The 27,623-nt window shown below is 36.4% G+C and overlaps 5 protein-coding genes across 10 annotated transcripts; 2 read left to right on the top strand and 3 right to left on the bottom strand.

Moving 5' to 3' along the window:
• The first annotated feature begins 330 nt into the window (after positions 1 to 330).
• On the top strand, positions 331 to 3,175 carry LOC122293268 (protein GRAVITROPIC IN THE LIGHT 1-like). 2 transcript variants are annotated; one of them, XM_043101790.1, is made up of 2 exons: positions 331 to 914; positions 1,511 to 3,175. In XM_043101790.1, exons 1-2 carry the CDS (start codon positions 772 to 774, stop codon positions 2,880 to 2,882), a joined length of 1,515 nt encoding a protein of 504 aa, XP_042957724.1. In that variant the 5' UTR covers positions 331 to 771; the 3' UTR covers positions 2,883 to 3,175. The 2 variants fall into 2 exon arrangements, with proteins under 2 accessions (XP_042957724.1, XP_042957725.1); XM_043101791.1 differs by having other exon boundaries at positions 775 to 914; positions 1,361 to 3,175.
• Positions 3,176 to 3,294: 119 nt separating this feature from the next.
• Positions 3,295 to 4,186, bottom strand: LOC122293269 (transcription repressor OFP17-like). The gene has a single exon (XM_043101792.1). The coding sequence runs from the start codon at positions 4,039 to 4,041 to the stop codon at positions 3,496 to 3,498; it is 546 nt and encodes a 181-aa protein (XP_042957726.1). The 5' UTR covers positions 4,042 to 4,186; the 3' UTR covers positions 3,295 to 3,495.
• Positions 4,187 to 5,934: 1,748 nt separating this feature from the next.
• Positions 5,935 to 7,829, top strand: LOC122294378 (transcription repressor OFP4-like). Its single transcript, XM_043103071.1, has one exon. The coding sequence runs from the start codon at positions 6,168 to 6,170 to the stop codon at positions 7,329 to 7,331; it is 1,164 nt and encodes a 387-aa protein (XP_042959005.1). The 5' UTR covers positions 5,935 to 6,167; the 3' UTR covers positions 7,332 to 7,829.
• A 3,056-nt stretch (positions 7,830 to 10,885) lies between these two features.
• Positions 10,886 to 17,397, bottom strand: LOC122294377 (probable serine/threonine-protein kinase WNK4). Of its 2 annotated transcripts, none has more exons than XM_043103070.1 (7): positions 16,383 to 17,397; positions 14,318 to 14,583; positions 13,525 to 13,748; positions 13,285 to 13,442; positions 12,894 to 13,203; positions 12,339 to 12,677; positions 10,886 to 11,645 (listed from the first exon to the last, which is right to left on the bottom strand). In XM_043103070.1, exons 1-7 carry the CDS (start codon positions 16,506 to 16,508, stop codon positions 11,230 to 11,232), a joined length of 1,839 nt encoding a protein of 612 aa, XP_042959004.1. In that variant the 5' UTR covers positions 16,509 to 17,397; the 3' UTR covers positions 10,886 to 11,229. The 2 variants fall into 2 exon arrangements, with proteins under 2 accessions (XP_042959004.1, XP_042959003.1); XM_043103069.1 differs by having other exon boundaries at positions 10,886 to 11,708; positions 16,383 to 17,395.
• Positions 17,398 to 21,709: 4,312 nt separating this feature from the next.
• On the bottom strand, positions 21,710 to 27,306 carry LOC122294956. 4 transcript variants are annotated; one of them, XM_043103946.1, is made up of 11 exons: positions 27,125 to 27,306; positions 26,876 to 26,947; positions 26,419 to 26,663; positions 25,374 to 25,559; positions 25,030 to 25,122; positions 24,470 to 24,652; positions 24,278 to 24,380; positions 24,001 to 24,186; positions 22,765 to 23,897; positions 22,214 to 22,638; positions 21,710 to 22,118 (listed from the first exon to the last, which is right to left on the bottom strand). In XM_043103946.1, the coding sequence occupies exons 3-11, from the start codon at positions 26,644 to 26,646 to the stop codon at positions 22,040 to 22,042; spliced, it is 2,616 nt and encodes an 871-aa protein (XP_042959880.1). In that variant the 5' UTR covers positions 26,647 to 26,663; positions 26,876 to 26,947; positions 27,125 to 27,306; the 3' UTR covers positions 21,710 to 22,039. The 4 variants fall into 4 exon arrangements, with proteins under 4 accessions (XP_042959880.1, XP_042959879.1, XP_042959878.1 ...); XM_043103945.1 differs by having other exon boundaries at positions 26,876 to 27,306; XM_043103944.1 differs by having other exon boundaries at positions 26,419 to 26,947; positions 27,125 to 27,305.
• Positions 27,307 to 27,623: the final 317 nt, after the last annotated feature.

Here is a 27,623-nt window from a genome sequence, read left to right as displayed (position 1 = left end):
AAAATAATAATAATATGAAAATAATCCAAATTAATATTCCATGACTAAAGCCAATAATATAACGGTTACGTAAGACTTTGAGGAAAGGGAATCCGTCCCTCATGTGACATGTGATCGTACGAAAACTACTGCATGACATCAATTGATATGTGTTAGACAGTGGATGACAAGATTTAAATATATGGCTTTTCTAGAAATGGCAAAAATTATTTTGATAAATCCAGAGATTTTTTTACAAATTCATAATTTTGGTAATTTACGTACGCATTTGTTATTTAAAGTTTATAACACCGAGAGATAATTCGAAAATCAGTTTTCGAACTTCGGGTTCAGGTTCAGGGCTCCCCTCTCTCTGTCTCTCTCTATCTCTCTCTCCCAAAAAAAGAAAGTTGATCAGAGATTCAGAATGGTGGAAAAATAGTATATTTTCAGCCTCACGCGTTTACACACCCAAGTCCCGAAGTCCCAAGTCCCCCTACCTAGAAAACACCTAGAAAACACAAGAAGTACTGTCTCCACTCTGTCGCTTTCTTCACTCACCGAGAGAGAGGGAAGAGAGAGAGAGAGAGAGAGCGAGTGTTTCAAACACAAAATGCCAACTTGGGTTTAGCACTGAAAAAACGACTACACTTTGAGCCAAGTCCCAAATCCCAATCCCAAACTTTCAATACTTTGGCGTTGATGGATGCACGTTACAAACTGCTGAAGCTGAAACGTCGTCGCTATCGTTAGTCCAACTGCTCTCTGTTCTGCTCTACAACTGCATAATGTATGTGGTTTAGCTGGCTGTGTGGTGGATCCGAGACACCAAGGTTCACTCGCTGTCGCCGTCTCTTTCTCTCTGGGGTTTGTGAAACTCGCGTCTTTTCGCTCCATTTCTTGTGTTTGCGCTCAACCCCGGCATTGTATTTCGGGTAAGAAGCTCATGCTCACTGTTTCATGGTAGAAATTTATGTGCCTTCTTCTTCCTGTAGTGAACCTTGATGTTAAAGCCAGTTGCTGCTAAATGTCTTTGATCTTTCGTTTTGTTACTTTGTGTTTGTACAAAGGCATGAGCTTCTTTAATTAGTTCCATAGTACACCCGGCCCCCCCACCAAAAAAAAAAAGGCTCTGGGTTTTAGGTGCTTCTGTTTTTGAATCTTGATGCTAAAGCCTCTTGACGCTGAAGGTTGATCATGAACAGCCTGTTATTTGGTAATCATATAGGAGAGTTTACGCACGAAGGCAAGCCCTTCAATTACTAGTTTTCCAGTCTCTATTCTCTGTAGTAGTTTAGTCTTAATTAATGGGAGCTAACTAAAACCCAATTGTAATTATTTATTTTTGTTTTATATGGTCTGTTCCCTGCCACAACTACAGGGTTTAAGGCACATTACCGGGAATCCCGCTTCTTCTTGGGGCAATTTGTGTTGCTATTAACATTTTGTACCCCCGCTTTCATAGTATATTAGTTTTAAATTTGCTCCTGGAAGTTGGAAGCCCACCTAATTTGGTCTTTATCAACTTTAGGGTATTTGATCTTTATGTAATGGAACATGCCGCCACAAGACCCTCTAAACCATCCTCAAACATATCCGAAATTGTGTCCAAATTTGCAAAAGTTTGTAAATTGAGATCCATTGGTGTCATCTCCTCTGAAAATGCTAACCAGAAAAACTACCACCATCACCATCACAATTACCACAACCCAAATAACAATACTTCCTCATTGGGTGAGGATAGCAGCGATGCAACTGAGGAGACAGAATGTTATGGAGAGAAGGTTCATCCTCAGCCAGTTGAAGTTTTGGGAAGAAGCAATGTCTGTGCTGACGGGGAGATTATGAAGTTATTTGACGAAGTTTCAGCGCTGAAATTGGCTTATGTTCAGCTTCAGGAAGCTCATATTCCCTATAAACCAGAAAAAATTATGGCTGCTGATGAACTTGTTGTGTCTCAGCTTGAAGTGCTTTGCAAGATTAAGCATGCATACAAGGAGAGGAAAGTCACAAACAAAGCTAAGCTTGATTCCTCTGCATGCAGTCACTTGCAAGTGGAAATTGAATCTAGTGAGATGCTGTTGGAAGATTTGAAGTCCCAAGTCAATGCTAAAGACTTTGAGATTCTTCGCTTGAAACAAAAGCTTCAGGAGTTGGAGTTGGCAAATGTGGGACTGGTTGAGAAGATCAGGCAAATAAGTATGCAGAAGAAGAATGCAAGGGTTTTGAGCATGACAACTTTGGAAGATGCTTTCAAAGCCACTTCTAAGTCCATCCATGATTTTGCAAAGCCTTTAATTAGCATGATGAAAGCTTCAGGTTGGGATTTAGATCTGGCAGCGAAATCGATTGAAGATGCAGTTGTTTTTTCCAAAAGGTCCCACAAGAAGTATGCATTTGAAGCCTACATAGCGAGGATAATGTTTTTGGGGATTGCATTTAAATCCTATAATGTAGATGCTGTTATGAGGTTTGACGATCCAATTGACACTCTTACAGAATTTCCAAATTCAGATTTTGCTGAATTCTGCAGAAAAAAGTATCTATTGGTTGTTCATCCAATGTTGGAAGCGTCATTCTTTGGAAATCTTGATCACAGGGCTTTTTTATTGAGTGGCAAGCATCCCAGGACACCGTTCTACCACATATTTGCAAAGATGGCAAAGTGGGTCTGGGTTTTACAAGGCATTGCAGCCTCAATAGATCCTCAGGCAAAAATATTTACTGTTGACAGAGGAAGCAAATTCTCAGATGTTCATATGGAATCTGTTGAGGGTTTTGAAGGTGCTACTGTGGCTGATCAAGAACAAGCTATTCCCACAGTTGAGCTTATGGTCATGCCTGGTTTTAAAGTTGGAGAGTCATTCATGAGGTCTCGGGTGTATCTTTCAGATCTGAGATAATCACATGGTAAATGCTGGATGGAGGTGCTTGGACTAATTTTTAACATTCCAGAACCTAGTGACCTCTTATTTCAAAATGCTGGCAATTTGCTTAAGGTAGTCGAAATCTGTTATTGGAGTTTTTGAAACTGTATCTTGTAGCATATGGTGCAAATTTACATACAATCTCAGAGTTTGTACTTCAAAGTTTATTTATTCATAATCAACAACTTAGGCTGCAAGGATCTTCTTAGTTACTTTCTGAACTGTAAATAGATATCATCTTAATGATGCCATTATATTTCTTTTTTTTATCTGCTAGTTGAAGCCATCAAATGTGATTAATTTATCGGAACCTACCGAACAACTCAATTCAACTTGGAAGTGAGGCTTCTTTCGTTGATTTAGTCTGTTATCTATCAGTATATGGCTCTGTGAACTATCTAATTCAGCATGGAAAAATAGCTTGTTGTCTCTTACTGATTACCATCTTGTAAATAATATTATTTTTTAATTATATTCACCGATCTACAAAAATACAACTTATCAGAGAGAAGAGGAGAAAGGAGAAGAGATATGCAGGCTGAGAGGGGGAGGGGGTCGGTGGTGAGTCTAATTGAAGAATCACTATGGACTATGCTTCATAATCCTTAGTGGAAAACAAGTCCTTGCATAGTTCTCCATAGAATCTACAAACCAAATCAATGAAAACTGGGCTCTTTAGATTCTTCCAGCAATTGAGAAGCTCCTCCACACCCATCAAGTCCCTCACTTTGCCTTCTTCAACAATCATCTCTACCAAGTAGTTCTGAAAACTTCTGCATGCATCTTCCACGTCTTCATCACCCGAAGCTTCCTTTTTGACAGCCCCAGTAGCCCTCGGGTAAGCTGGTGTAATGGGTGAAGGAAAGAGCTTTTCATCATGCCCTCCTTCTCTAGGTACGCTTGAAAGCTCCCTTACTCTGTCCATCTGTTTCGACTTCCAAATTGAGCGGTAGCATGCTAGTACTGCAGTTATTTTATTTTTTAGAGGACTTCGTTCTGCCTTGGTACGACGAGCATGAACTCGAAGAGCTCTTACAAAGACTAGTTTCCTGAGTCTAATTTTGAAGATTTGAAGGAATTTTTTGCATGGGTTTAGAAGCTTGGATCTGAAGGTAGCTAATGCTTTCACTTTCATCTCTAATGACTTGAAGGTGGAGTAGAGTCGAAGGAATGGATCAGGGTGGTGGTTTTTGTTGCCTTTGATATCTTTGTGAGGCGAGGTGGGCTGCCTCAAAGCAAAGCTTAGTTGGGATGACGGAGAGTTTGCAAAGGGAATTTAAAATTTTTGTCAGAGGGAGAGATTGCTGTTAAGAGGATGTTGGTTAAGGTTGTTTGTAATACTTATAACTAAAGGAGAGTAGAGACCAAACTGGTGCTGGTGGGTTTCACGTCTAGGTTGAGTTGGATGCCTCATTGCAAGTCAATTCCTGTGTTTGCGAGATTCCAGCTAAGTTGTTGCGTGTACATTTGTTGAGAACTTTTGTTACTTTGATAGTGGATCGGTAGGATTTGGGGGCACGTCCTGGACATACGTTAATTTCTTCTATACAGGGTATTACTGAGTCATTCTATTATCAAATCAAAATCATTCACATCATTTCAATAATAAGATTTGATTTATAAAATTCAAAATTTAAAATTTCTACTAAATCAAATTATATCATATAAACACTTTACTTAACGTGTTATCTATGTCAGCTTATAATAGAATTTCTCATAAGGTGCATTGTTTTAAAATCATGAAAACTATTCATCACAAAAGATCAATGTTACTTTCCATTCTTGATTTTATCATCTTTTAACTTCAACGATTGATGTCACACATTTTTATGTGATTTTACAGGTCAATTATTTAAGAAATGTATTTAATATAGAGTTTTGTTACGTAGAAATAAAATCGCGTACTAATCTGTATATTAATATTGATTCAAATTTAAATTAACATTATTTTTAATAAAATTTATTTTTAATCAATCATATTAAATTGATACATGTTAATATGATACACGTGTTATATTTCTATTTGCAATTAAATTTTTTCTTTTAACGTATGACATCTTCTGTGGATTGGATATTTTAAGATCTGCCCGTGGCTTTAAATGGATTTATTTAAAGCCACGTGGAGAATATAGAGTTGTGACTTTAAATAGATCCAGCCTCCATAATCAAACTAAGGGCTTTTTTAATGGGTTTAATTTCAGGGCCCATCAACATGACCCAGCCATTCTTTGAAGTTTCTCCTAGAAGATTTTAGGGAAAACTCTTCAGAGTCGGTAATTATAAATTGCAAAAAATTTACTTGTAAGATTCATCTTTTTCAGATTTGAAGTTTCCTGAGTTTGCAGGGAACTTGCTAGCAAATCATCCCTAGAAGTCTTTGAGTTCTTCCAGTTTAAGCCCCTTTTGTAGGCACTGAAGTGGAAAATTCCTAAAGACTCAGAATATGCTATGATTGCTAACCTCAGGTCTGCTTATTGGAGAGTGCGGCTGCACTGGCTGGGACCAATTACTGAATGCCCAGCACTAGGTAGGTCCAGTGTGGACCTCCTTGACATTAAGCAGTCTGAAAAAGGCATAGAATAATACTGGCAATGCAGCATTAGTTATGGGAACATAGAGCACTTCATGGACATTTGGGTCTTGCATGTTACTAGAATCATCATTGCCATTTCTTACACTTATTATCACTTCAGATAAAACAAAAAAAGAATTACATTCAGACCAGAAGTTGTTTACATGGCTTGATGTAATGCATTAGGCAGTACAACTTGTTTTATTTTTTTATTGTAAGGTAAATATGGTGTACTATTTCACATAACGGCAATTTGTAAGATAGTATTTTGTAATTTTTCTTATTTACTTAGCGCGTCTCATGCGCAATAATGCTTAAAAAAAGATACCAACAGTGCAAGCTGCTATGGAAGTAGGGAGTCAATTATAAAAAAGTTTGGTTTGTTTGCTTGCTCGTTATTGTTTAAAATTGCTAGCTTCTACATCTTGGTGTCAAATTTATAAGATCACCATGCAGAAACCAAAGCAGAATAAGTGATGCAAAACAAAAGATGTATTGTGGAATTGTGCTTCTAGTGATTGTAGTGAAGGAAACTCATCTTAATTGGCATTCCTGCTCCCTCCCTTTCATGCTGAACTTTTCTAGTGGACCCCAAGTTTCTTTTTCCTCAACTTTTATAAACCGAACTTCGTAGCTCTTTATTCTTGTTGTCTTCACTCTTACTCCTACCAAACTCAAAGAAGAGCCGAATGTCGCATACAGGAAAACACAAACCAGCCTCTGAGAGATTGAGTTTCCCATCTTTAATGGGTAATCACAGGTTCACATTGTCAGATATCATGCCAAACGCCTGGTTTTTTAAGCTCAGAGACATGAGCAGAAGAGGCAGGAACCATAGATCCTCTCATCCAGTTAAAAGAAAACAACCCTTAATGACTACCACAGAATCACACAAACAACCCCACCTTTCTCCCCCAAAATCCACAGAAACCCATTTCCTTGATCCACCAAGAAGATCATCCAAGGGAAGAAACAGTAGAAAATCTGTTCACAAATCCTCTCCTGGAGCTGTCATGGCCCCCGTCTCTGCTGGTTGTAGCTGTAATGCCAAGCTTGATTCAGTTTGGACTAAACAGAGTCCAATTCAATCTCCGACTTACTTTGTCTCTCCTACTGATAGTTCCAATGTCTCTAACATCCATGAATCTCGTCTTCTATCCGATACAGATTCTGATAACTTGGCTGCTCTCGATTCATCTGAGCTACCCTCGTGTTCGAGCTCTTGTAATTGTAGAGTTCGTTCTTCAGCATCTGACATTATCCTCGACATGACCAACGAATCTTTTGCTGGGGAGGTGAAGAAGATAGAAGAGTTTCACACGATTTCAGAGCTGGGCCTTTCTCCAATTTTGACCAAACCAGCCAAATTTGATGATAAGACCTATGAAGTCACTAGGTTTAGAAGTACATCATCTAAAGTACTGGAGGAGATGCAAAAACGCCGTCCTCCATCTGTCAAAACAGTCAAGAAGGGAAGTATAAGAACCCAAAAGGAGCACAAAGCCAGTCCTCGTGTTCGAAGGTCTTCTGCTATTTCTACAGGTATTAGACTTAGAACCAATTCTCCAAGACTTGTTGCAAGCAGGAAGATTCAGGCTCATGCCAGAAAGGGCTTGTCATCAAGGAATAGGAGCATCTCAGAGAGCGTTGCAGTTGAGAAATCGTCAATGGATCCAGAGGCAGATTTCAGGGATTCAATGGTGGAGATGATTGTCGAAAACAACATCCGGGCATCAAAGGATTTGGAAGACCTACTTGCTTGTTACCTTTCACTGAATTCGGATGAATACCACGATCTCATAGTAAAGGCGTTTGAACAGATTTGGTTTGATATGGCTAGCCTACGTTTGTAAAGATCTAAAGATCATGAAAAAATGCATACGATCTTAATGGTAGTTTCACGACTTAATTACACTCTTTCTTGTTCTTCCTCCTCTGAATTTCAGATCTTAGATAAAGCAGAAATTTTCAGTCTTTGCCATAGGTTAGTGATTATAGTTTGCTTGTCTGGGACAACCATCCATTTCAAATCTCTTTGGGTTCTCTGATCTTGCAGTAATCTCGATCAAGTAGCATATTTCTTGAATGGTCTTGCAACTTTGTTCATGATAGAATGCCACATTTTTTGTGGTCGAGGGGACTTCTATGCATTGGATTCGACCACAACTGAATATCTCCATGCAGGTTATAACCTTGTAGAGCACGGCAAATTTTGTTTTTTTTTTTAGACATATTCTAAAGTCATGAGATAAACAATCCGTGACACAAAATTATCACTGTTTTCTATAATTTCTCTGCAGGTTTGCAGACTGCAATATCTAATATCATAAAAGATTGAATGGTTGGAGCAATATATAGTAAATTTTGTTACATACAATCACTTATATATATTCTTTATGCACTTCACTAATATGATTGGTTAAATCAGTTATTTTATATTAAAAAAAGTGACGCAACCAATCACATGAATGGAGTGTACAAAAAATATGTAAAAATGAATGCACATAAAATTTTTAGTGCTTACATCCCCATTCAGTCATCAAGACATATGTCCTAAATAGAAGCAACATAAGTAACTTATTTCAGTTCTAAATACAACATCCATCATCCTATACCAAATTTATAACATATATAATTTTCGGAACCAAACCTTTTTCTTGTTGTTCACGTTATTCAGTTAAAATAATTTAAAATTCCATATAAATAAATACTAGAAAATTTGAAATTTTAAAAGTTCAAAATATTTCATCTTCTTAATTCTCTCTATAACATTTCATGATGATCTTGATCTTCCAAACAGAAATAAAAAGGTAATAATTTCCCTATGGATTCCAACATGTCAATGCATGCAAGGCTAGTATTAACCTAGCAAGAGACAACGTACGTACTTGGGCTGCTTATAATTAACAACAAAAAACTGCTACCTATCTACTTGAATTGTCTCTTCTAACTGTTAACCGTCTACTTTGGAAGCCATTTATGTAATAATTATTTACCATTAAATGTGAAAATCTTATTAATAGAGCCATCTTAATATATCTATATATACAAGTTAATTTGTGCTGGAAATTAATAGAGTCAGACAATCACAATGGTTTCAATATTCTTGAGAAATGTTTTAGTTACAAAGAAATTTTATAAAAATAAACTGACAAGTTGATATTATTTAATTTGGTACGTATTTAAGATTATAAAATTATTTTGATTATAAAATAGATATAGCGTATCATATAAAGTTACGTTAATTTGTAAATTAATTATTTTTATGAAATATATGTATATATATACATTTTTTTTATAGTTGTAGCACTTCTCTTCAACCAAAGATTATATTATAATTCAAATTAAATATATATAGATAGGCTATGTATATATATACAGCGTTGTAAATTTAAATGGTGGAGGACCAATTAATACTACTGACGCTAGCTTTTTAAAATATAAAAATTATTATTAATTGATCTCATTCGATCCAACTCTACGTAACAGCTAGTTAGAGGAAAGGACCACCGATGAATGGTTTCTTTAGGTGAGAATTATTGTTAAACATTAACAAGCTGCAGGTTTGTGTTCTTATAATTAACCACGTCAATTTGGTAATGTTCATGTAGACGTTTGATGGCATGTAGCATTTGTACAGACAAGAGTACGTGCAGTTGCAGCTAGCTAGCAAGCAGGCAATTGATTTATGTGTTCATTGTACTCCATGCAATAATGAAGAATGATAGTTGCAGTGTCTAAGTCTTACATAATCGCTTAAAAAAATAATAAATACATGATTTAAAAATTAATTTTTTTGAAATAAAGTACTCTACCTTTTTTTTAAAAGGACTATATAGTATTTATGCACCCTATAACTATATGTAGTATTACTTTTACGTAATTAACACATCTAAATAATATTGATGTGTGGAGCAAAACCATGAAAGGTATGCACTAATGCTAAAAGCTTGCGCGGATCCCCATTTGCCTCCTTTTAATAATTGCATGCAATTATTTGGAAGGACATAGAAAGACAGGAAAAGCAAGCAGCTTGCGAGCATGTATTTACAACAAAGTTGCGGATGCATGTGGAGCTGCTTCCCCATATATAATTCCTTCCTTTCTTTGAACTATTTTCTTTCTTATCTGACAGTTCTGTAAGGCTTCTGTAATGCTAAATGGCATGCATCTTTCGTCGATGAGTGAACTATGTGTATTTCTTCTCAAGCTTCCATGTATTCCTTCCATTAAAGTAGGTTCGAGAAAATATGGAATAAAGCTGAAAAGGAAATGAAAATAAAAAGGTTCGAGGATCCTTTGCGTCTAATCAGTTTACTGTTAACGACAGTGGAACTGGTAATTTAGTTGAATGATTAGTATCTTCTCGGCAAATATATGAGCAAATGAAGCAGTGAAGAATTGATAAAACCAGCTTAAACAAATCACCATTAACCCTTGCAAACAAGCTGCTGCTCAAAAACAATGCCGAGAGAGAGAGAGAGAGATGGCTAGGCATGAAATGGGTTGGAAACTCTGTAAAGGATGATGACGGTAGACAAGTATTCACATAGAAGGAAATCCAATAAGCTTCTCGCAATAAGGACCACCACGCAATCACATACATGCCAGGCCTAAGAAAACGATCAAAGCATCAGGACCACATTAAAAATGAAAGAAATCAAGTTAGCCAACTAGCTATATGTATATATATATTTATGGTTTTCTGGGATCCCGACCATGTGATGCATCATACTCGATAGGTCTCTTTTCATACAGAAAGACCTCTCGGGACTTGTTACTTCCAGACATCTGCTGGAGACTTGCATTTCCCAGAGCTAAGCTAGCCTAGCTCATCTATCCCATATCAGTTTGGGCACCACGGAAAGCTTTGCTGTCAGCTGATCAACTTGTTACAAAGTTAATCTGAACCCTCAATCCTGAACTCTTCTTTCATGTAATGGACCTGTCACAAAGTGAACGCTTAACTGTAAGGACGGATAATGGCCCTCAAATCTTTCCAGTTAGTCCCTCAGCTGTGGCTATCATGCAACCATCACAGCTTTCTGCATGGCAATATTGATGATCAATATTATGGCTAGCTATTACCGACCATCATAGCATGCTGCATGGCATTTTCTAACAACATTTGCGAGTACTACTTCATGAGTTTGCATTGTTTTCATTGTAAGGATTAAGCACCATATATAAGAAAGTCATGTTGAGATCTTCTTCTATCGTTTGGCAGAATTGGATTAGCAAAACAGATTTGGGTAAAAGCAAAGAAAAAAATTCTTAAAAATGCCGGGAAACCAAGATGACACAAAAAAGGGACAGAAAATTCCTCATCTTTTTTTCTTTTTTATTTTTATCTTCATCTTTTATGTACATGATAAAGATATATACACGCGAGGGGACCAAAACGGAGTGACATGGCATTCTCACCTTTTGTTTTATTCCAAAGAAAAGCGTACATATTGGTCCTGATTATTCGATCAGGAAAACAAAGGAACACTTCTCCTTTTTTTCATCCCCCCTCGACTCTTCTTTTTTGTTACACTGTAGGGACCATAAAAGAGAAGCAATTCACGCGCCCAGCTTCAAACAGGGATTTATTCTCAAACAGCACACTCTATGTAGACAAATTTACAGAATTATTTTACAAAACACACATATATAGCCTTGATTTTTGAAGTACCCCATTTTAAGACCATCGTAAACCACAATTAATGGGGTCCAATATACTCATGTTCAAATTTATCGTTCTTCTCATCAGATTAGCATTTTCAAATTCTTCTGCTTTGATGGCCGTGACAGCTCCTTTTTAGAAACCTCACATGGTGCTTGAAACCCGATATCTTCCACTGCTCCGACTGTCTTAAACAACCGCCGCTTGTTCACCTCCTCTACCAAAGATCTGTGCAGCAATTGGCTACGTATATCTACCAGTGATCTGTTTCGAGCTAATCTTCGGTTGTCCACCATCACTTTTCCTTTAGAAGTAGAAGCTCCATGTGATCCTGGTAAAACCCTGCATTGCATGCAGAAATTACTAGCCATGGACGGCAGTAATTTATGGACTTCCCCAGGACAGAATCTGGTACTTTTGATATTCTTTATGATAGTACGATGATGATCTCCTCTTGTCGGACTTGTGCTCTGCTCATGCTCACTGCCAGAGAAGTAATCTACGTTCGAATATGTTACTGAGTGTGAAGAGCTCTGAGAGCTGGAATCATCAAGCAAATTATCTGCAGCAGCAATTGCTTCTAATTGAAATCAAGATCTTAAATTGTTAAAACTAAAGGCTTTCCTAGTACTGTATTTATCATCTCTAATCACACCAATTGATTGAAGCAGCTTAAAATATGTCCAGTGATTGAAAATTATAAAACCAAGAATGATGAGAAACAACTATACTTATGTCTCTGACATTTTATAAGGTAGCCTGAGCTACACCATCCCAACTCAATGCTCTTAGTTATTCTAGGCCAACAAATACTCTTGAGGGCCCAAGGTTTAGGCGTGGAAAGGGCTTGGGTCTAACAACCTGAGAAAGGCTTGGTGGTATCATATATCCAGATCTATGAATATAATCCCTGCAGCACATTGCATCACGTGCTTACTTTTTTCATTTTGAAAAATAAAGAAAGCCCATGCAATTGAGCTGATTGATGAAGATTTCCTGTTTCTATTCCCACAATAAAGTCCATAACAACAAGGAATCACCTCCTACTCTCCCTTAAACCCTGGCTAAGTGATAGTCAAGGAGCCTTCCGATTAGAGCAGTACCATATACTTCATAGTTCTAGAATTCTTTAGGTGATAAAGACACGCAAAATGACACATTAGCTTCGAAATAACTAAATATATAAACATACCTTGAAGCCAACCACACTGTTCTGCCATTTCATCAATCCTATTCAAGCCTGATGGCAATGGTTCGGATGATGAACAGGAGGAGAAAGAGTGAAAAGGGTGGCGAGGTCCCCCATCATCACCATCATCATCCTGGTAGTTAAATGTATGGTAGGTTTCAGGGTGAGACAGGTCCCATTTTTTCCAATGTGGTATTAAAGCAGAAATCTCTCCTTCTATCATATCTGCAATTTCAAATGGATCCCAATCGGAGATCTCCAATTCCTTCACCATCTCCTTACCAACATCAACAGGAGTATCAGTTACAATGTTGAAAGGAAAGTATATGTTCCTCGTAGAGCCTGCAATAAAATATAGTCAAAAAGCTCACTAACTGCTTGGGCAAAGTCTAGAAACGTAGAGCCAACTCTTAGATCCTTTGGTTTTATAACATATTGATTATGGATTCAAATTAATTGAGAGTGTGTTTGGATGTGTTCCAAAACAAACTTCCTATAGAAACGATTATCCGATTAGGTTAGAATGTTGCATTTTAAGAGAAGCTATAGTATAAGTACCATCCTTATCAGCAATCTGCACTTTGAGAAAGATGGTATCATCATCCGGATTGAGCTTCCCTGTGATTGTCATGTTGGTCCTGTGTGGAACACTGCTTGATTGTAGTTTCTCTATTTTTCCTTTATTTAAAAATGGCTTCTGACTTCCAAGATTTGTCATAGGGAGTTGTTCATCTTCATCAGGTTTGAGAAAAGGGTCGAGCAATAATTCTTTTGCTGATAATCTCTTTGAAGCAGGTACTAAGCATTTTCCGATGAATAGCTGTGCTTCCAAGTTATCAATCCGGTAGAATGCTTCTGGCAGCTTCCCCTAAACAAGTAAGATATATGCATGTAGCTAAGATTCTAGTTTCACAGACATTTATGAACTTGGCATCAAAATTGACCTTACCGATGTCACTTTCTTGTAGATTTGTGCAGGGTTGGAACATTCGCTATATGGGTATTCGGATGTGAGCATCTCCAACACACACATACCAAATGAGTATACGTCAACGAGCTCATTGTAATCTTCTTCATATAATTCTGGTGCCATGAACTCTGGGGTGCCTAAAAATGGGAGAAAAGCTTAATTAGAAAAAATTAGAGAGTACCTGCAAGTTACAAGTGCTACTGGGTGAGAAATCAGTACCTATAACACTGTGGGCAGATCGGGAACCATGAAGAATTGCTGCAAGTCCTAGATCACCAATTTTGACTTGTCCAAGATGGCCATTGACAAAGATGTTATCACACTTAAGATCTCTATGAATTACTGGAGGATCGTGGTCATGAAGATAAACAAGGCCCTGTAAGATTTGGCGGGCCCAGCTCTTAATGGCTCGAATGTTTACTTTCTTATATTTCTTCCTGTATCTGCATCACATGAGGATACTGAATGTCATTCCTTTATTCATATATATAAGTCAACTTAGAAAATTATATTTCATATTTAAGGACCGTTGCAAAGTAAATACGGTTCCCGGATTAACACATCTAAAGAAAATGGCTGACTGAATTCTTCTATCACATACTTTATGGGTAATAGTTACATTATGGTGGAGAGCTTCAAATCCAATCAATTTTTTTTTTTTTTTGATAAATAACAAGGCTTCAAATCCAATCATTTTATCAAACAAAAAATTCACTCCGTCACTGTGACTTTGTCTACAAAGCTGATTATGAAGATGTAGAAGCCACAGACGGTATCATTTGACAGCTTTTCTTCTTGCCTACTTTTACTGCAACATTAGATTGGGCAACACAGTCCAAATTCCATGTCTCTCATCTTAATTCTTTGAACTACTGTATAATTAAAAAATTATGATTGGATCCTGAGAAACAGGAGTGTTATTTATACGTCCACGACAGCAGGTTTGCCTGTTCTGGGTGTCTATTTCAAGAAATGAAAGCAGTAGCAAAAGTATAGTCGGAAAAGAAATTACTCTCTGAGGGACCCTGAGGTAAACATTTCGGTAATGAAGTTGAATGTCTTGCGATCAACATCAATCCAGGATGTGTGGAATCGAATGATGGAGTCATGATTAAGGGTGCTGAGGAGGTGAACCTCCGAATACAGCCGCTGCAAATCCTCTGGTGAGCGAAGCACCTCGTTCAATTTTACTTGGTTCCATGCCACCTCAATCCCTAGGTCCTCATCAATTGCCTTGTACACTTTCTTCATCGCTCCTTTTCCAAGAACTTCATCAAACTATTCATTACAAAGAAAACATTTTTATCATGTCAAAATCAACAAGACAATTATTTGCTGCAGTAATAACATTGGCCAAGTAACCAACCAAAATGTCAGTTTTTTTTTTTTTTTAAAACCATTCGGGATAAATTAAAAAAAAAAAAAGATTAACAAAGGTAGCAATAGAATCGGACACTTTTTCTTGGCTCTGCTAAGCAAAATGAATTAGGCCGGGTTTACAAAATCAGCAACTGTGCGCATAAGCAAGCAAGAGAAGGGGGTATATAATTATCTGCCAAAAGTCTTATCTCATTTGAAACTTACCCTTAAAACTCTTTTTCTTTCCTTGGCGGAAGAGGATGGAACTTTATCATTAACTCATGTCTAATCACATTCCAGTAATAGTGTATCTACCATTAAATCATTCATGACCACCTGGTTCTGTTTTATGTTTGTCATTCAAAGGTTCTGCAGGTACATGTACAATACTCCCCCATGGTATCCCTTTATGTTCATTTCGAGTCATGTAATCAAGTATCTTGATTACCATATATGCTAAGTGGTCAGTGCTCGAGAGCAGGCGTGGAACCACCCTTTGTGTTGGGAGCGCCCCCCTCTCCCCCACCCCCAAAAAAAAAAAATTCTAAAAATACTAAATTTGCCCACCCTACCCCCCAAAAACAATTATTTTCATAGTTCTGCCCACAACTTGAATTTCCTAGGTCCACCCCTGGACGAGTGGATGCCTTTCAATTGTCTTGGTGTTACACGGTGTCATCTCAGAGTGCTTTGAACTACCACGATTTTCTGAAGTTCCACCCAAGAAACGTTACATTTTTCCACAACAAAATTCTAACAGGAACCAACAAAGTCCATTAATTCACCACGAAACCAATCAGGCATGATTTAGAGCACCAAAAATTTCATCAAGTCAAAATCAATGAGCAAAACTTCAGTGTATATATATGGAAATAATTTTTATCAAAACTTGCATTTATATGAAAAATATTTTTTTGACACCGATGGGTCCTTCCATTAAGGATCTCGCACAACACACTAGTACATACTTAAAATAAAGTGAACTTAATTACTGTTTCTCTGAACAGTCATCTACCCCTGAATTGAGCTTCACCCGAAGCAACTAGACCCACAAAAAATATTAGATACCGCATATTGACAAACATGACACAAGCATAGGAACCCTTCAAATAATAACATTAGTGTCCACATATTGAAGACAGTCAACGATAATATATGATATTGGTAAACCAATAGGCCATGTAATAAAAGGGAAGAAGGAAAGAGAGGGGTGGGGGAGGAACAATTTTTAGCAGTAATTTACTATTATTTTTTTTTTTTTATTGATACCAAGTGTCCAGAACAGTCTGCCGACTAATCCAGGGTGTACAGACCCTCGGCATAGCAGTAATTTATTACAACTGGGGCTTCAGAAAATGTCTCTGTAGTTGTTCCGAAAAGCTAAACAATAAAACTTGCTGCCACTAAACAATGAAACTTCCTTGGATTCGACAAAGTAAACAAAGCCCATTTGAGAAGAAGAGAGTATTAAAAAATGGTTTTACCTTCTACAAAAAATTAAACTAAATAGCTTCTTTTGATATTTATTACTCAGATTATTGAAATGTTCCCTCAGTTCAACAGATGCAGAAATCAACAACCTGGCAAAAAGCTGTTTCATTTATTCATCCAAAAGAAAGGAAGGAAGATTTCATCAATTTGAACGAACCATAAATATTAAACACACACACATATATGCAGTCCAAAGATGTATATAAAGAGGTTGAAGCTTGGCTTACTCTGCTGTAACGACCAGTGGGATTGGTTTCAACGTATTCATTTTCCGATTTGGCATCGTGGGTGCGTTCTCCAAAATGCTTCAGATACATGTTTGGGCCGCCAACCTCGATGTCCAAGCACTGCATGTGCCTAGCTTTTAAGCTAAACTATGGCGGGAATTAAAATTCCCAGGCTTCAAGGAATTAAGATTAAATAAGAGAAATTAGGAGTATTGGACTTTGATGAAAGTAAACGTGCTCTAAATCCGCGGCTTTCCCTCGTGGTTTTCGTAGGAGAATACACCAAAGAGGAGCCAGAAAAGCCTCGAGTAGTCAATCCTCAGCATAATCCATGCCATCTCCACAACCGCACGTGAGAAGTCGTAGTTGTTAGGAACCATTTAGAATGGTATATACGATTTTCTTTTCTTTTTGGAAAAGAAGAGAGAAATAGAAAATAGATAAACCACGAAGATGAGGGGAAAACGAGTTGACAGAAGAAAGTGAAATGTTTGTTGTTCCTACAGAAGGTTGAAGTGGGAAAAAATGGGATAAGAGCAAAGGATACTAGCACTTTTGGGGAAGTGGGATTTTAGATTTTGTCCTGTGAATGTTGGATTGAGTGCAAGAAACAATAACTGTGGGGGGTTCTGAGGTACGTCGGACAGTTTAGGCAATCAAAGAGCCGAAAGAGTACTAAGATTGAAGGACTATCAGGACAGCACGGAACTTGAAGAATCCGTATCCATGCTTTGTTGGTATCATTTTGTGGGTGAATTTTCAAGGAAAGCCCCCAAAAGAGAACAAAAGTTTAGAAAGAAAAAAGAGCAAATGGGATTTGGTAGAGAAGGGAATTTAGAAGCTGAGACACAAAGCAAATGGATCGAAAAAAAGGTTGGGACTTGTGAATGTCGAAGTGGTGGAGGGGATTTGGGGGAATTTGCGCATATAAATACAAGGAAAGATGGAACTGTATATATGCTGTGGTGGTTATTGTGGCTGCATCTTCAGCTCCAATGTTTGCGTCATAATATGTTTACTATTGTTGGAGGATGCTTACATATGTATATAGCATGCGAGGTTGTAGACATAAGTAACAAGGTTTTCTGTTCCGTCTTTGATTGTCTGTCAATCTTGACTTTGATACCGAGTGCATGACCAACATGGCTGGCTCGACCCAGCTTTGCCACGCCGAGAGTTTTTTTTATTACGTGCTTCAACCCGTTTTGCATATTACGAAAGATAAATGTTTCCTATATTTTATAAAATTAAATTTCGTAATTTAATACAATAAATAAAATTATAAAATTATTTTTCTTGTAAAAAAAATTTAATCAATCATATAAAATAATTCCAATTTGTAAATTTAGTTTCATGAAATCTTTTTACAACTGTACCATTTTCCGTTATAAAAATCATTTCAAAATTCTTGAACAAAAATTACAAAGGTTTAAGAGAAAAGAGATAGATAAACAAATAATTGAAATTTTATAATATTTATTGCTCATTTAATTATTTTAGATAGACATACAAACAATATTAATTAATAAATATTATAAGTTTGGTTTCATATTTAATTTCTTTCAGAATTAAAACTCTTAAATTCGAATAACATATTAAATATAAGTCTCTACGATTCGTTTATAAAATAATAAATAAAAAAGTCTCTACCATTCAATATATATATTATATATATATATATTGTGAGATGCGATGCATTACATATTGTGTACTATCTAACCTATCTGCTGATGTGATCTAATCACTCTCTTAAAACTAGTTCAATTAGTACAAGCTAGCTGCCTATTTTCTTTAATCTGTAATCACCATGACATGTTATTTTTTTAACAATTACACAAACGTTACGTGCAAGTTAATAAGCATGCATGCATTATTATTTTCTTACTGTTCTTCTCTTTGATTTAACAAAAAATGAAAGAGGACGCTTGAAATGGATTAATTTATTTTATTGTATTTTTCTATTTGTACAAATTCTCAACCTTCTTCTTTAATATTTTTAAATTTTGATTAATGTAATAATTGGCTAAACCCGGAATTTCCAAACTCATGAGGTAATTAAGATGCGGCTCAAACTAGGATTAGAGAAGCAAGCCGCCCACAAGGTTTGGACGATAGGAATAGAATCAGCACATGCAACACATACATCAAATGGAGCATCCAATTTCATTTACCTATATGAAGTAGTGGGTTGACAAAGATGCGATCTCTTCTTTTTCAAATGTCTTCTCCATTATCTTTTTATGCATTGAAAGTTGTAAGAGTACCTTCACTTACTTTGTTCTTATCTTCATTTAGTTTATATATATATATGTGTATATATATACACGCGAGAAATGCTATTTATATTTTTAATTTATACCACTCACTTTATTCATTAATGTGACATTATATTGTGATGACATGTCTTATTAAAAAATAAAAATATAAAAGACTAGAGAGAATTAGGGTCATGTGATACATATCAAGGGATCAAAATGAATGGTATAAATTAAGAGATAGAATAACATTATTATATATATATATTTGTATATGATCCGAGACCTTTTATGCATCAAGCTAATTTTTGACCGAGTTGGTTAGTACAATACAAAAACAGATAGACACGAAATAAATGCTCGTGCGCGCATAATTTACTATCTAAAAAATTCTGTTATATATAATTATTTTTATATAATTTTAAGTCATTATATTGATGTGATTGACTAAAGAAATTATTTTATATTAAAAAAATAATACATTCGATCACATTAATAAAATGTATAAAGAATACGTAAAAATTATTATATATAAGTTTTTTAAAAATCAAACATTGCAACGTTAGATGTTATAGATCCCATACGATGAATTTCTCTTTTCAGAATTGGATCATTTAGGTCATATTTGGATAGTGAGATGAGAATTTTAAATTTTAAATAAAATTTTAAAATATTAATATTATTTTAAAGTATTAATAAAGTTGAATTATTTTTATATTTTATATAAAAATTTAAAAAAATTATAATAATAAGATTACAATTTTGACACTTGCCAAACCAATTTACTAAGATTATTAAAAAGATACATCACATGTCCTTTCTTGATTAAAAATTTAGATAAATTGAATGAAATTATTGAGTTGACCGTGATTGTGTGTTACCTGCCACTTGCCATTAGACTTTGTTCTGTACAAATTTGACAAATTTACAAAAAAATATCTATGGATGCATGAGGCCCATTGTAGTCAGCTAAGGATCAGCCAAATACGTGTTGACACCAAAATATTTTATCAGGAAAATAAGTAGTTGGTTTCTTGTACAATTTTCTAATAAGGAAAGCTACTATGCCGTCTAAGTCATACTATTCTAGTTGACCTTCCGCAATTTTTTTTTTTTTTAATTTAATGATTAAGAAAATAATAATTTTAAATATATTGATATATTGTTTAAAAATATTTAAATATATTAAAAAAATATATAAAAAAAGTTACAAATTTTGAAAGCGATAACAATGAGCAGCACCGCTATTTTCTAATTGCAGTAAATCTCGGAGGAAGAATCAAATCCATATAATACTTTTCATAACAAATACCTTTTCACATCATTTTAAAGTAAAGATAAGATATTTTTGAAAAAGGATGTTATTTTTATAAAATATAATTATATAATGTGTTAGGAAAATTAACGTCTATTTTATATTACTAATCTCGGACTATCCAAAAAATAAAATAAAACAATTAATTAACCAATATTCACATCACGACAAGTATGTCCTCAAAGTGTTATTTGAGTGACTCGACAACTCGACAAGAAATGTAAGCACGTCTTTAATTATTTGATGGTACAAGCAATTTATTAATATATTAAATAAATTATTGGCATAAAAGTATGTCGTATTAATTAACATTAAAATATTTGTGTTTCAATTTTTTAATGTGAATCTTTAAGATTAAATAACTCTTTTTTTGTCTCTTTTAAAAATATATTTTAAGATTTATCTTTAAAATTAAATTATGATAACGTGTGATGTAAAAACTTTTAATTAACGTTTTACAAGAAGCCATTACACGTTAAAAAGAATATAAACAAGGAGCCATAACATATTGCACTTACATATATAGAGCAATCAAGTTGTGGGAATCAAATAAAAGTTAATTGCATGATTAAGTAACGTGGAGGAATAGAATGAAATGGACAGGTGAATTGGATTTGGCCATTAATGTTTAGAAAAAGTCTTGATTCTACACAAAACATGATTCAACACATCAGTATAAAGGTGTTGTGACACCATATATACATTCATATATATATATATATAATAGGAAGAAAATAAGGTACAATAATGCCTCCGAAAATTGACTTAAATTAATTTTTGTCGGGCTTTCTTTTGTATGCATCAATCATATGAACTTGACTGATATATATTCTGGAGAAGAGACCACCAAGGGGGCTTCTGCTTAGTGGGATTAAAAGAAGATAATGTTTTTGTTGAAGAATTGGGTAAGAAAAGGTACACAAAACAAGTGTAAGATCAAACTATATATGATTATTAATGAAATAAAACATTCGACAATGATGAATAATGTTGGAAACATACACGTGGAACCCACTTTGACGAATGAAAATAAGGCATCCATATGAGAAAAAGATACCATAAATGTTAAAAGAAAAGACCCACCTCTTATTCATTGAATTTTTTCTAAATTTCACTCTTTTATCTATTTTGGTCACTGCTCCTGTGATCAATAGAATGAAAAAAATTTGGAAAACCACTCTTGCGGAAATGGCTAAGCCACGTAGTTACTTATTACGTTTCCATCGCATCTAGATAAGCATATAATACCATATCAATCGAAATTGGTCAGGGAGCTCACGTCTACTGGGTTTGAAGACTTCCTTTTGGCTCAGGTTCAACCAGCTTGGATCATCCTCCTTCTCTAGTAATTTCCAAGCATTTTATTTTAATGAGTAATGCTAAATACAATCTAAGATGTGCAAGTCCCGTTTACTCATTTTGAAAAAAGTAAGATATATCATTAAAAAAATAATTTTTTCGTGTGAGTCTTAGATTTATTCATTTTTTTTCAAAAAGATTGTGCGAGACTTGATACTTTAGATTGCAAATATCATTTTTCTATTTTAATATATTACTGCTGTAAATTTTAATATATCGGATAGAGCATGTTGTCACAATATAAATATTCGGGTTATACTGTGTTCGTTTTCCAATCGATTGTGCAGTCCAAAGTGTCTACTTTTGCCGGCGTCCACGAGAGCCCAGCAGCAAAGGCTTCAATAGAATCAATACACACATATCGAAGAAGAAACCCACTCAAATTCATACATCCAAAATTCAAAAAATTCATCATGTATATACTTTCCGTAAAAAATATCTAAGTTTTTTTTTCCCTTTAATGGCAGATAAGGTCACTAACTACAATCATTTAAAAAGGAAACAAAACTCAGGCAAGCATCACCTAGTACATACACCTAATCAATCGAGGCAAACAAACCTAGATGCAGCTGCCAGAAGAATGTAGAGAGTGAATTTTTGCATATCATACCAACAAGGGGAGGTAAGCATCTATGGTTATTCTCGCTGTCTTCTATGTGTTTGACTGTCCTATGTCAATTCATCTACGTGCTGACTGTGCTTCCATCTCCATTAATCTAAAGTATTGACTATCCTTCCAAAGGGACACAGTGGGAGAGTGGGGGGAAATCATCTTCGTCTTTCAGATGATACAACTGCACTTCTGCCCTGGAAACACATTCACAGAGCGAACTTTGGACAACTCCTTAAAAGGAATAGAATCTATTAACTGTGTTACTTGAAAGTTCAAAGAGTTATATTACCTTTCTTCATTAATTTCCGGTAGTAGTTTAGGACTCTGGACAGCTGGAACCACGGGGCTTGAAGCAGAGCCCTGCAAGTGTGAAATGCATGACTCCTGCTGACTGCTACTTTCTGGCAAAGGTGCTCCCAAAGACCGAGGGCAAAGAGACCCAGATTCAAGTTTATCGGATGGGCGAGATAAGCCATTGGCATTGGAGGGCCCCCATTTGGAAAGGTGAGATTGGTGGGAATCTAATGATCCAGAGTTCCCATGGCCTAGAACGGGGAACTCATCATGTGAAAGCTTATGGCTGCCTTCAATAGACACGTTCAGCTCTTGTGGAGCTGGAGCCAATCCATTGTTATGAGTGCATCTTTGCAACTGACCATGAGCCTCCACTTTGTAATTCCTTTGGGGCACTTGCCTGCCCCTATAATGATAATTCTGCAAAACACAAGATAAATATGAGATTACTAAGCCGATGAAGGAAAGGCTGGACCAGCAAATAGCCAAGTAAATGATTCAACTTTAAACACAAATCCCAGATATACAATTTTGAAATGGAAATACCGCGTTTGGGAAGTATGTGCCAGTTCCCAGGCGTTTTTTCTTTTCTTCTAGACCATAAGTAGCACAAGAAAAAGTGGGATGACTCATAGGGTAAACTCCCGGTCCTAAAGCAACACCATTTTTCTTCGTTTGAGCGTGAAAATCCTGCTTGATCTGTGGTGATTCACAAATTGTTTCGCATGAAATATTAGTAAACCGAGTCGATGTTGAAGGACTGGGCAGTATAGGTGGAAACACAGCATACCCATGGCACAGCTGACCATATTGCAGGCTCCTAAGGTGACTATCGTAATCAGCATTAAGGTCCAGAAAGCATTTCAAAGCTTCTGAGCTTCCAAGAACTCCAGCAATACATCTATTTCTATTACAGGGGGACAAATTTGAGACCAACCCGGAAAAGACCGAACATGGAGATCCCACACCCTCTTGATTTATACATGAGCAGAATAAATTTCTACCTGCTAAATGGTCCTCTTTGACCTCGGGCTGTAAAGCAGAGCCCATCTCATCACCTTTGACAGAGTTTGCAGGCATCTTCCAACAAGGATTCCAATTTTTTATCTTCCCATTCTTTCTAAACAAGGCCAGATTATTAGAATGTGTTGCATGGTCAGAGTTCCCCAAGACCAAGGTAACTGACTTGCTTTTCAGCGGCAAATAATCTGATGAGGCCTTTGAAATTCCCAAACCCAGAGTTCCAGAGTTCGCAAGCTCCTTATCATTCCCAGCATAACGAGAACGTACATTGGTGTTTCTGTTCACAGGGCGGTCCAACTCTGGCACCAGCTCAGAGGAAACCACTCCCCGTAAGTTTCTTTTTGGCCTATGTCTAATTCCAGACTCAACTTCAACACCTGATATCTTGTCATTGTTGAAACCAAAAGTGGAATCTAAAACCATATTTTTTTCAGAACACAATACAGGGCTAAATGAAAAGAATGGAAGGTCAGAACCTATAGCACCAGATGCCAGGAAAGGACTCTGCATTTCATTCCAAGTCCTTCCATGCCTATCCAATGTGTTTGAAAAAAACATGTGGAGCTCATTTGCTATTCTTTCTCTCGGCAGCAAGAGAATGTGTCCAAGCTTGCGTGCCCCATATTTAAAAGCACTACGTATTCGATAGAAATTACCTGGCATAAAATCCATGAGTGTGTGCTGGAACAAAGCGTTTACAAAAGAGGAAGATAACAACAGCAATATGCCAACATGTAGACAAATGTGCTCCATTCATACCTCTATTGACACTACGCCCAAGGTTGTTGTTTTCTTTGAGTGGATCAATTATGTTAAGATGCTTCTGGGGAAATGCCCTTGAATTTGTTTCAAGCCCCCTCGTCGGCACCGAGAACCTCTCGACACAGTTTCTAAGGAACTCTTCACTAAGAAGTAGATCATCTCCCCCATCTTTTGGTGCCTCAACTGGTGGGGGGGTAGTGGGAGGTGGGGGGAGGGAGAGATCAATAAAACAACAATGAAGGCAACATGGCAAAGACAAAGCCATACTACTCACCTATGATATCAGGCAGAGAAGATTTACAAACTGGTCCACTCAAACTGATGCAATAATTTTCCCAGTCAAATTTGCCAAAGTAATCTAAAAATCTATAGAGAACCTATTGCAAAAAGAGTAAACACAAATAAGTACTTGATCTAATACATGCATCGAGCAAGAAATTCAATTTTAATTTGTAGGAGTACTCACTGCTAAAGGTCCATTTAGTGAAGAATGAAATAGATGGAAAACATAGACGATCAATGTCTCCAAAGCATATGTTGAAATCAAATTATGATGGGCACCGAGAAGACGACTTTCATAATAGCACCAAGCTTTTATCAGAATAACACTGCGTTTAAAGAGATGATCTTTACCAACAAGGCGATCGACCTGCATAACAAGCAGCATTAGAAATGTGAAACTTCCAAAAGGCAGCACTTGGTCTATTCCATATTCCATATTGTCTGAAGACGTAAAATCACAAAAAGAAAAATCATCCATTAGAATGTAATGGAATCATCATCAGTATGCATGCCTTTTTTTAACCCATGCGGGCATGCCAAAAAAATGCAACTGAAGTTATCCATGGTATTTAGAGGCATTGATATACATTACATACCAAGTAAATTCATCTCATGGGCTAAGGCTACTGGTAAAAAAAAAGTACTTGTTATAAAATATGATCAGTTACCCTGCAGCACAAGATATCATGACAGAGCATGGAGTCTCATTTAAGATCTTATTATATAAGGCTGCTTTGTTCATACCTGTTCAAGAAAACAAAGTGTACATAGTCCTCCTAACTGATTGAAAGATATATCAACCACAATATTCTGTACAATGCATTTCACGAGCTTAACCTGCCACCATTATAGGAGGGAGCAATTAATCATTTGTTTATCATAAAAATAACAATATATATATATATATAGTTACATAAGATATCATCCATGCAAATAACATCAACTTCTAGTCCTAACAAAGGAATACTTCAATAAATAACTTGAAATTACAAGGTATGAAAATCTCAACCACAACCATAATGACACAAGGACCAATCAGCCAAAAACTTTTAGATTCAACATGGATTAGTGGATAAGGTGAATAGAACCTCAGCATGAATTGAATGAACATCCTTCACTTCATAAGGGGCAGCTTCATTATGTTCTTCTCCCTTCAGAACGGTATAAACATCAGATACCAAGGAATCCTCAATGTTTGGACAGCTAATGGCTGTCAAATCAATATCTCCATCAGGAAGATAAGTTTTTAGTGGAACTGATCCATATGGGAAGACCTGTAAAATAAGCAGTCAAGTTCAACACACTCAACTTGTAATGCTTCAATGAAATAGAGCAACAATTATTAGTCTTGCATCAATTGTAAAAAAAAAAAAATTGTCATTCTTTTTATCAGTAAACAAGATTTTTATTTAAAGAATCCTAATCTTGCATCAATGGGTAGGACCTGTCAACGTTCTCGAGATAACACAGTTCGTTCCAATGGTGCAGGTTCTCTAAATTACTAAAGGTATATAAATTCAACTATCTCAAATATGATCTAAAACCCCCATTTATATATAAGCCATCTGACATTCCAACAGAACTCGAGTGGCCAACTCCACGATCATTGTAACCTCAGATTTAATTATAGCCTTGATTACTGTCTCCTCTACTGACTCCAGTCTTGTTCCTTTCATTCCAAAAGTTCATTCGAACTCTCAGGGTTTACTGCGTATCACTCATACCTAACATATAATCATAGAAAAATGACACCCTCAACTCTATATACCTCAAGTCCAAATACAAATACCAAGAACCTGTAACCACAACCCAACATCAATGCAATCGAGATTATAGCTTCAAGACGAGTGCATGCCACAGGCACAATTGCATTATTGTCCACCGCATCACTAAAAACGACGCAAAATATTAAAGCAGCCAAAATCAGCTAGCTTCTCAAGGGCGTTCCGTTGCAAACCAGTACATACTCGATAAACTACAAGAAAACCCCACATTATAAAGCACCGACTGCATGCGATCCAAAAACTAACAGTTTCTCCACCATGCATGACTCGCAAACCATGAGAAACCCAAATAAAGAATTAATAGAGGAGCAAAAACCCAGCAATATTTATATGTACGTAGATGATGCACCTCACATCCAATGCAAGACCTGACGAGCCCTTGGACATATTCAATGACCCCCTTCCTCTTGTGGTCGGCCGCCAAAGTGGGGTGAATACTGGACACTATCTCACGGCTAACTCGCTCCGCAGCGTCCAAAGACTCCGTGGCAATGGACCCCGGATCAGGGTTCGACGCCGGCAACGGCGGTGAAGCGGCGGAGAGGCGATCATCCACCAAGACTTGAACTTCACCCATGAAGAAAAAGATGTACGCTGCTATTACAAAGTACAATGCAACCCCGCCAATCAAGAATTCAGAGAAACCCAGAAAGAAACACAGAGAGAGAGAGAGAGAGAGAGAGAGAGAGAGATTTCACGCCGTTAGCGCATGGGGTTGGTTAAAAAGGAAAAAGTGTAGTTGAGATCATTGTGAATCAAATTCCACAATATGAAAAAGAAGTGAATCCAAATTCCCAAAAGAAAACCTTTTTTCTGTTGCAGAATGAAAAACCTCCCAAACCCTCTCGGACTGTTTGTCTTTTATATTTCCCGCACGTCTGCCCAAAATGAAACGCGACGCGACGCAATGCAAGCGAAAAATGGGACGATTAGCATAGGAATAGGAAACACCAAAAAAAAAAAATGGGAAAACCAAAAAAACAAGAGACACAGTCACACAGTCATTTTAGAAGTTATCTTGAATACAAATTAAAATCGAAGAAATCAATACACACTCTCTTGCGTGGTTCCCGCAGTTCTACAAAAAAATTGACTCCGTTTGGCCCAAGGTTTATGAATTGTCTTCAGAATACAACGTCACGTCGTGTGGGTCACTTCAGTTGCAACGGAGCGCCTAATATAATCAAAGGCAAAACATTTGCGTAGAAGGACTTTGCCATCGTTTCCTTTAGTAATGTTCCCACTTTCCATTACTTAAAAGCAACACACTTCACAAAAGTCATTACCCTATCTTTTATATTCTTTATGGATATGGATTCACAAAAGTCAGATTCCTTGAATATTTCACATAGATGGTTGCATGACTTTATGAGAAAAAGACAACCAATCCGATAATTCCAATTGAATTTTGCCAATGGGGTGATTAATATCGGAGCACACGTCGGAGACGTATCAAAGTTTATCAAGTTAACCTGTCTTTTCAATCAATTTGCACCTTAGAATTTGTTTTAACTTGAAATGTATGCAAATCTTAGCAGCCATCTTCAAATATAC

Source organism: Carya illinoinensis, chromosome 14, assembly GCF_018687715.1.
Source record: "Carya illinoinensis cultivar Pawnee chromosome 14, C.illinoinensisPawnee_v1, whole genome shotgun sequence".
NCBI classification, from domain to species: Eukaryota; Viridiplantae; Streptophyta; class Magnoliopsida; order Fagales; family Juglandaceae; genus Carya; species Carya illinoinensis.
This window is presented reverse-complemented; position numbering and strand designations above follow the sequence as displayed.

Bases quoted from the DNA above. Each gene is read 5' to 3' on its own strand.
- LOC122293268 (XM_043101790.1), top strand. From the start codon at position 772: ATGTGGTTTAGCTGGCTGTGTGGTGGATCCGAGACACCAAGGTTCACT. The intron at 915-1,510 runs GTAAGAAGCTCA...TATCAACTTTAG, and splicing joins ACCCCGGCATTGTATTTCGG to GGTATTTGATCTTTATGTAA.
- LOC122293269 (XM_043101792.1), bottom strand. From the start codon at position 4,041: ATGAAAGTGAAAGCATTAGCTACCTTCAGATCCAAGCTTCTAAACCCA.
- LOC122294378 (XM_043103071.1), top strand. From the start codon at position 6,168: ATGTCGCATACAGGAAAACACAAACCAGCCTCTGAGAGATTGAGTTTC.
- LOC122294377 (XM_043103069.1), bottom strand. From the start codon at position 16,508: ATGCAGTGCTTGGACATCGAGGTTGGCGGCCCAAACATGTATCTGAAG. The intron at 14,584-16,382 runs GTAAGCCAAGCT...TGTAATGAATAG, and splicing joins CCACTGGTCGTTACAGCAGA to TTTGATGAAGTTCTTGGAAA. The intron at 13,749-14,317 runs GTAATTTCTTTT...CATGTGATGCAG, and splicing joins ACCTCAGGGTCCCTCAGAGA to ATACAGGAAGAAATATAAGA.
- LOC122294956 (XM_043103945.1), bottom strand. From the start codon at position 26,646: ATGGGTGAAGTTCAAGTCTTGGTGGATGATCGCCTCTCCGCCGCTTCA. The intron at 24,187-24,277 runs GTGAGTAGTATG...CCCCCCCACCAG, and splicing joins TTCTCTGCCTGATATCATAG to TTGAGGCACCAAAAGATGGG. The intron at 23,898-24,000 runs GTATGAATGGAG...ATTTTATGCCAG, and splicing joins TGGGCGTAGTGTCAATAGAG to GTAATTTCTATCGAATACGT.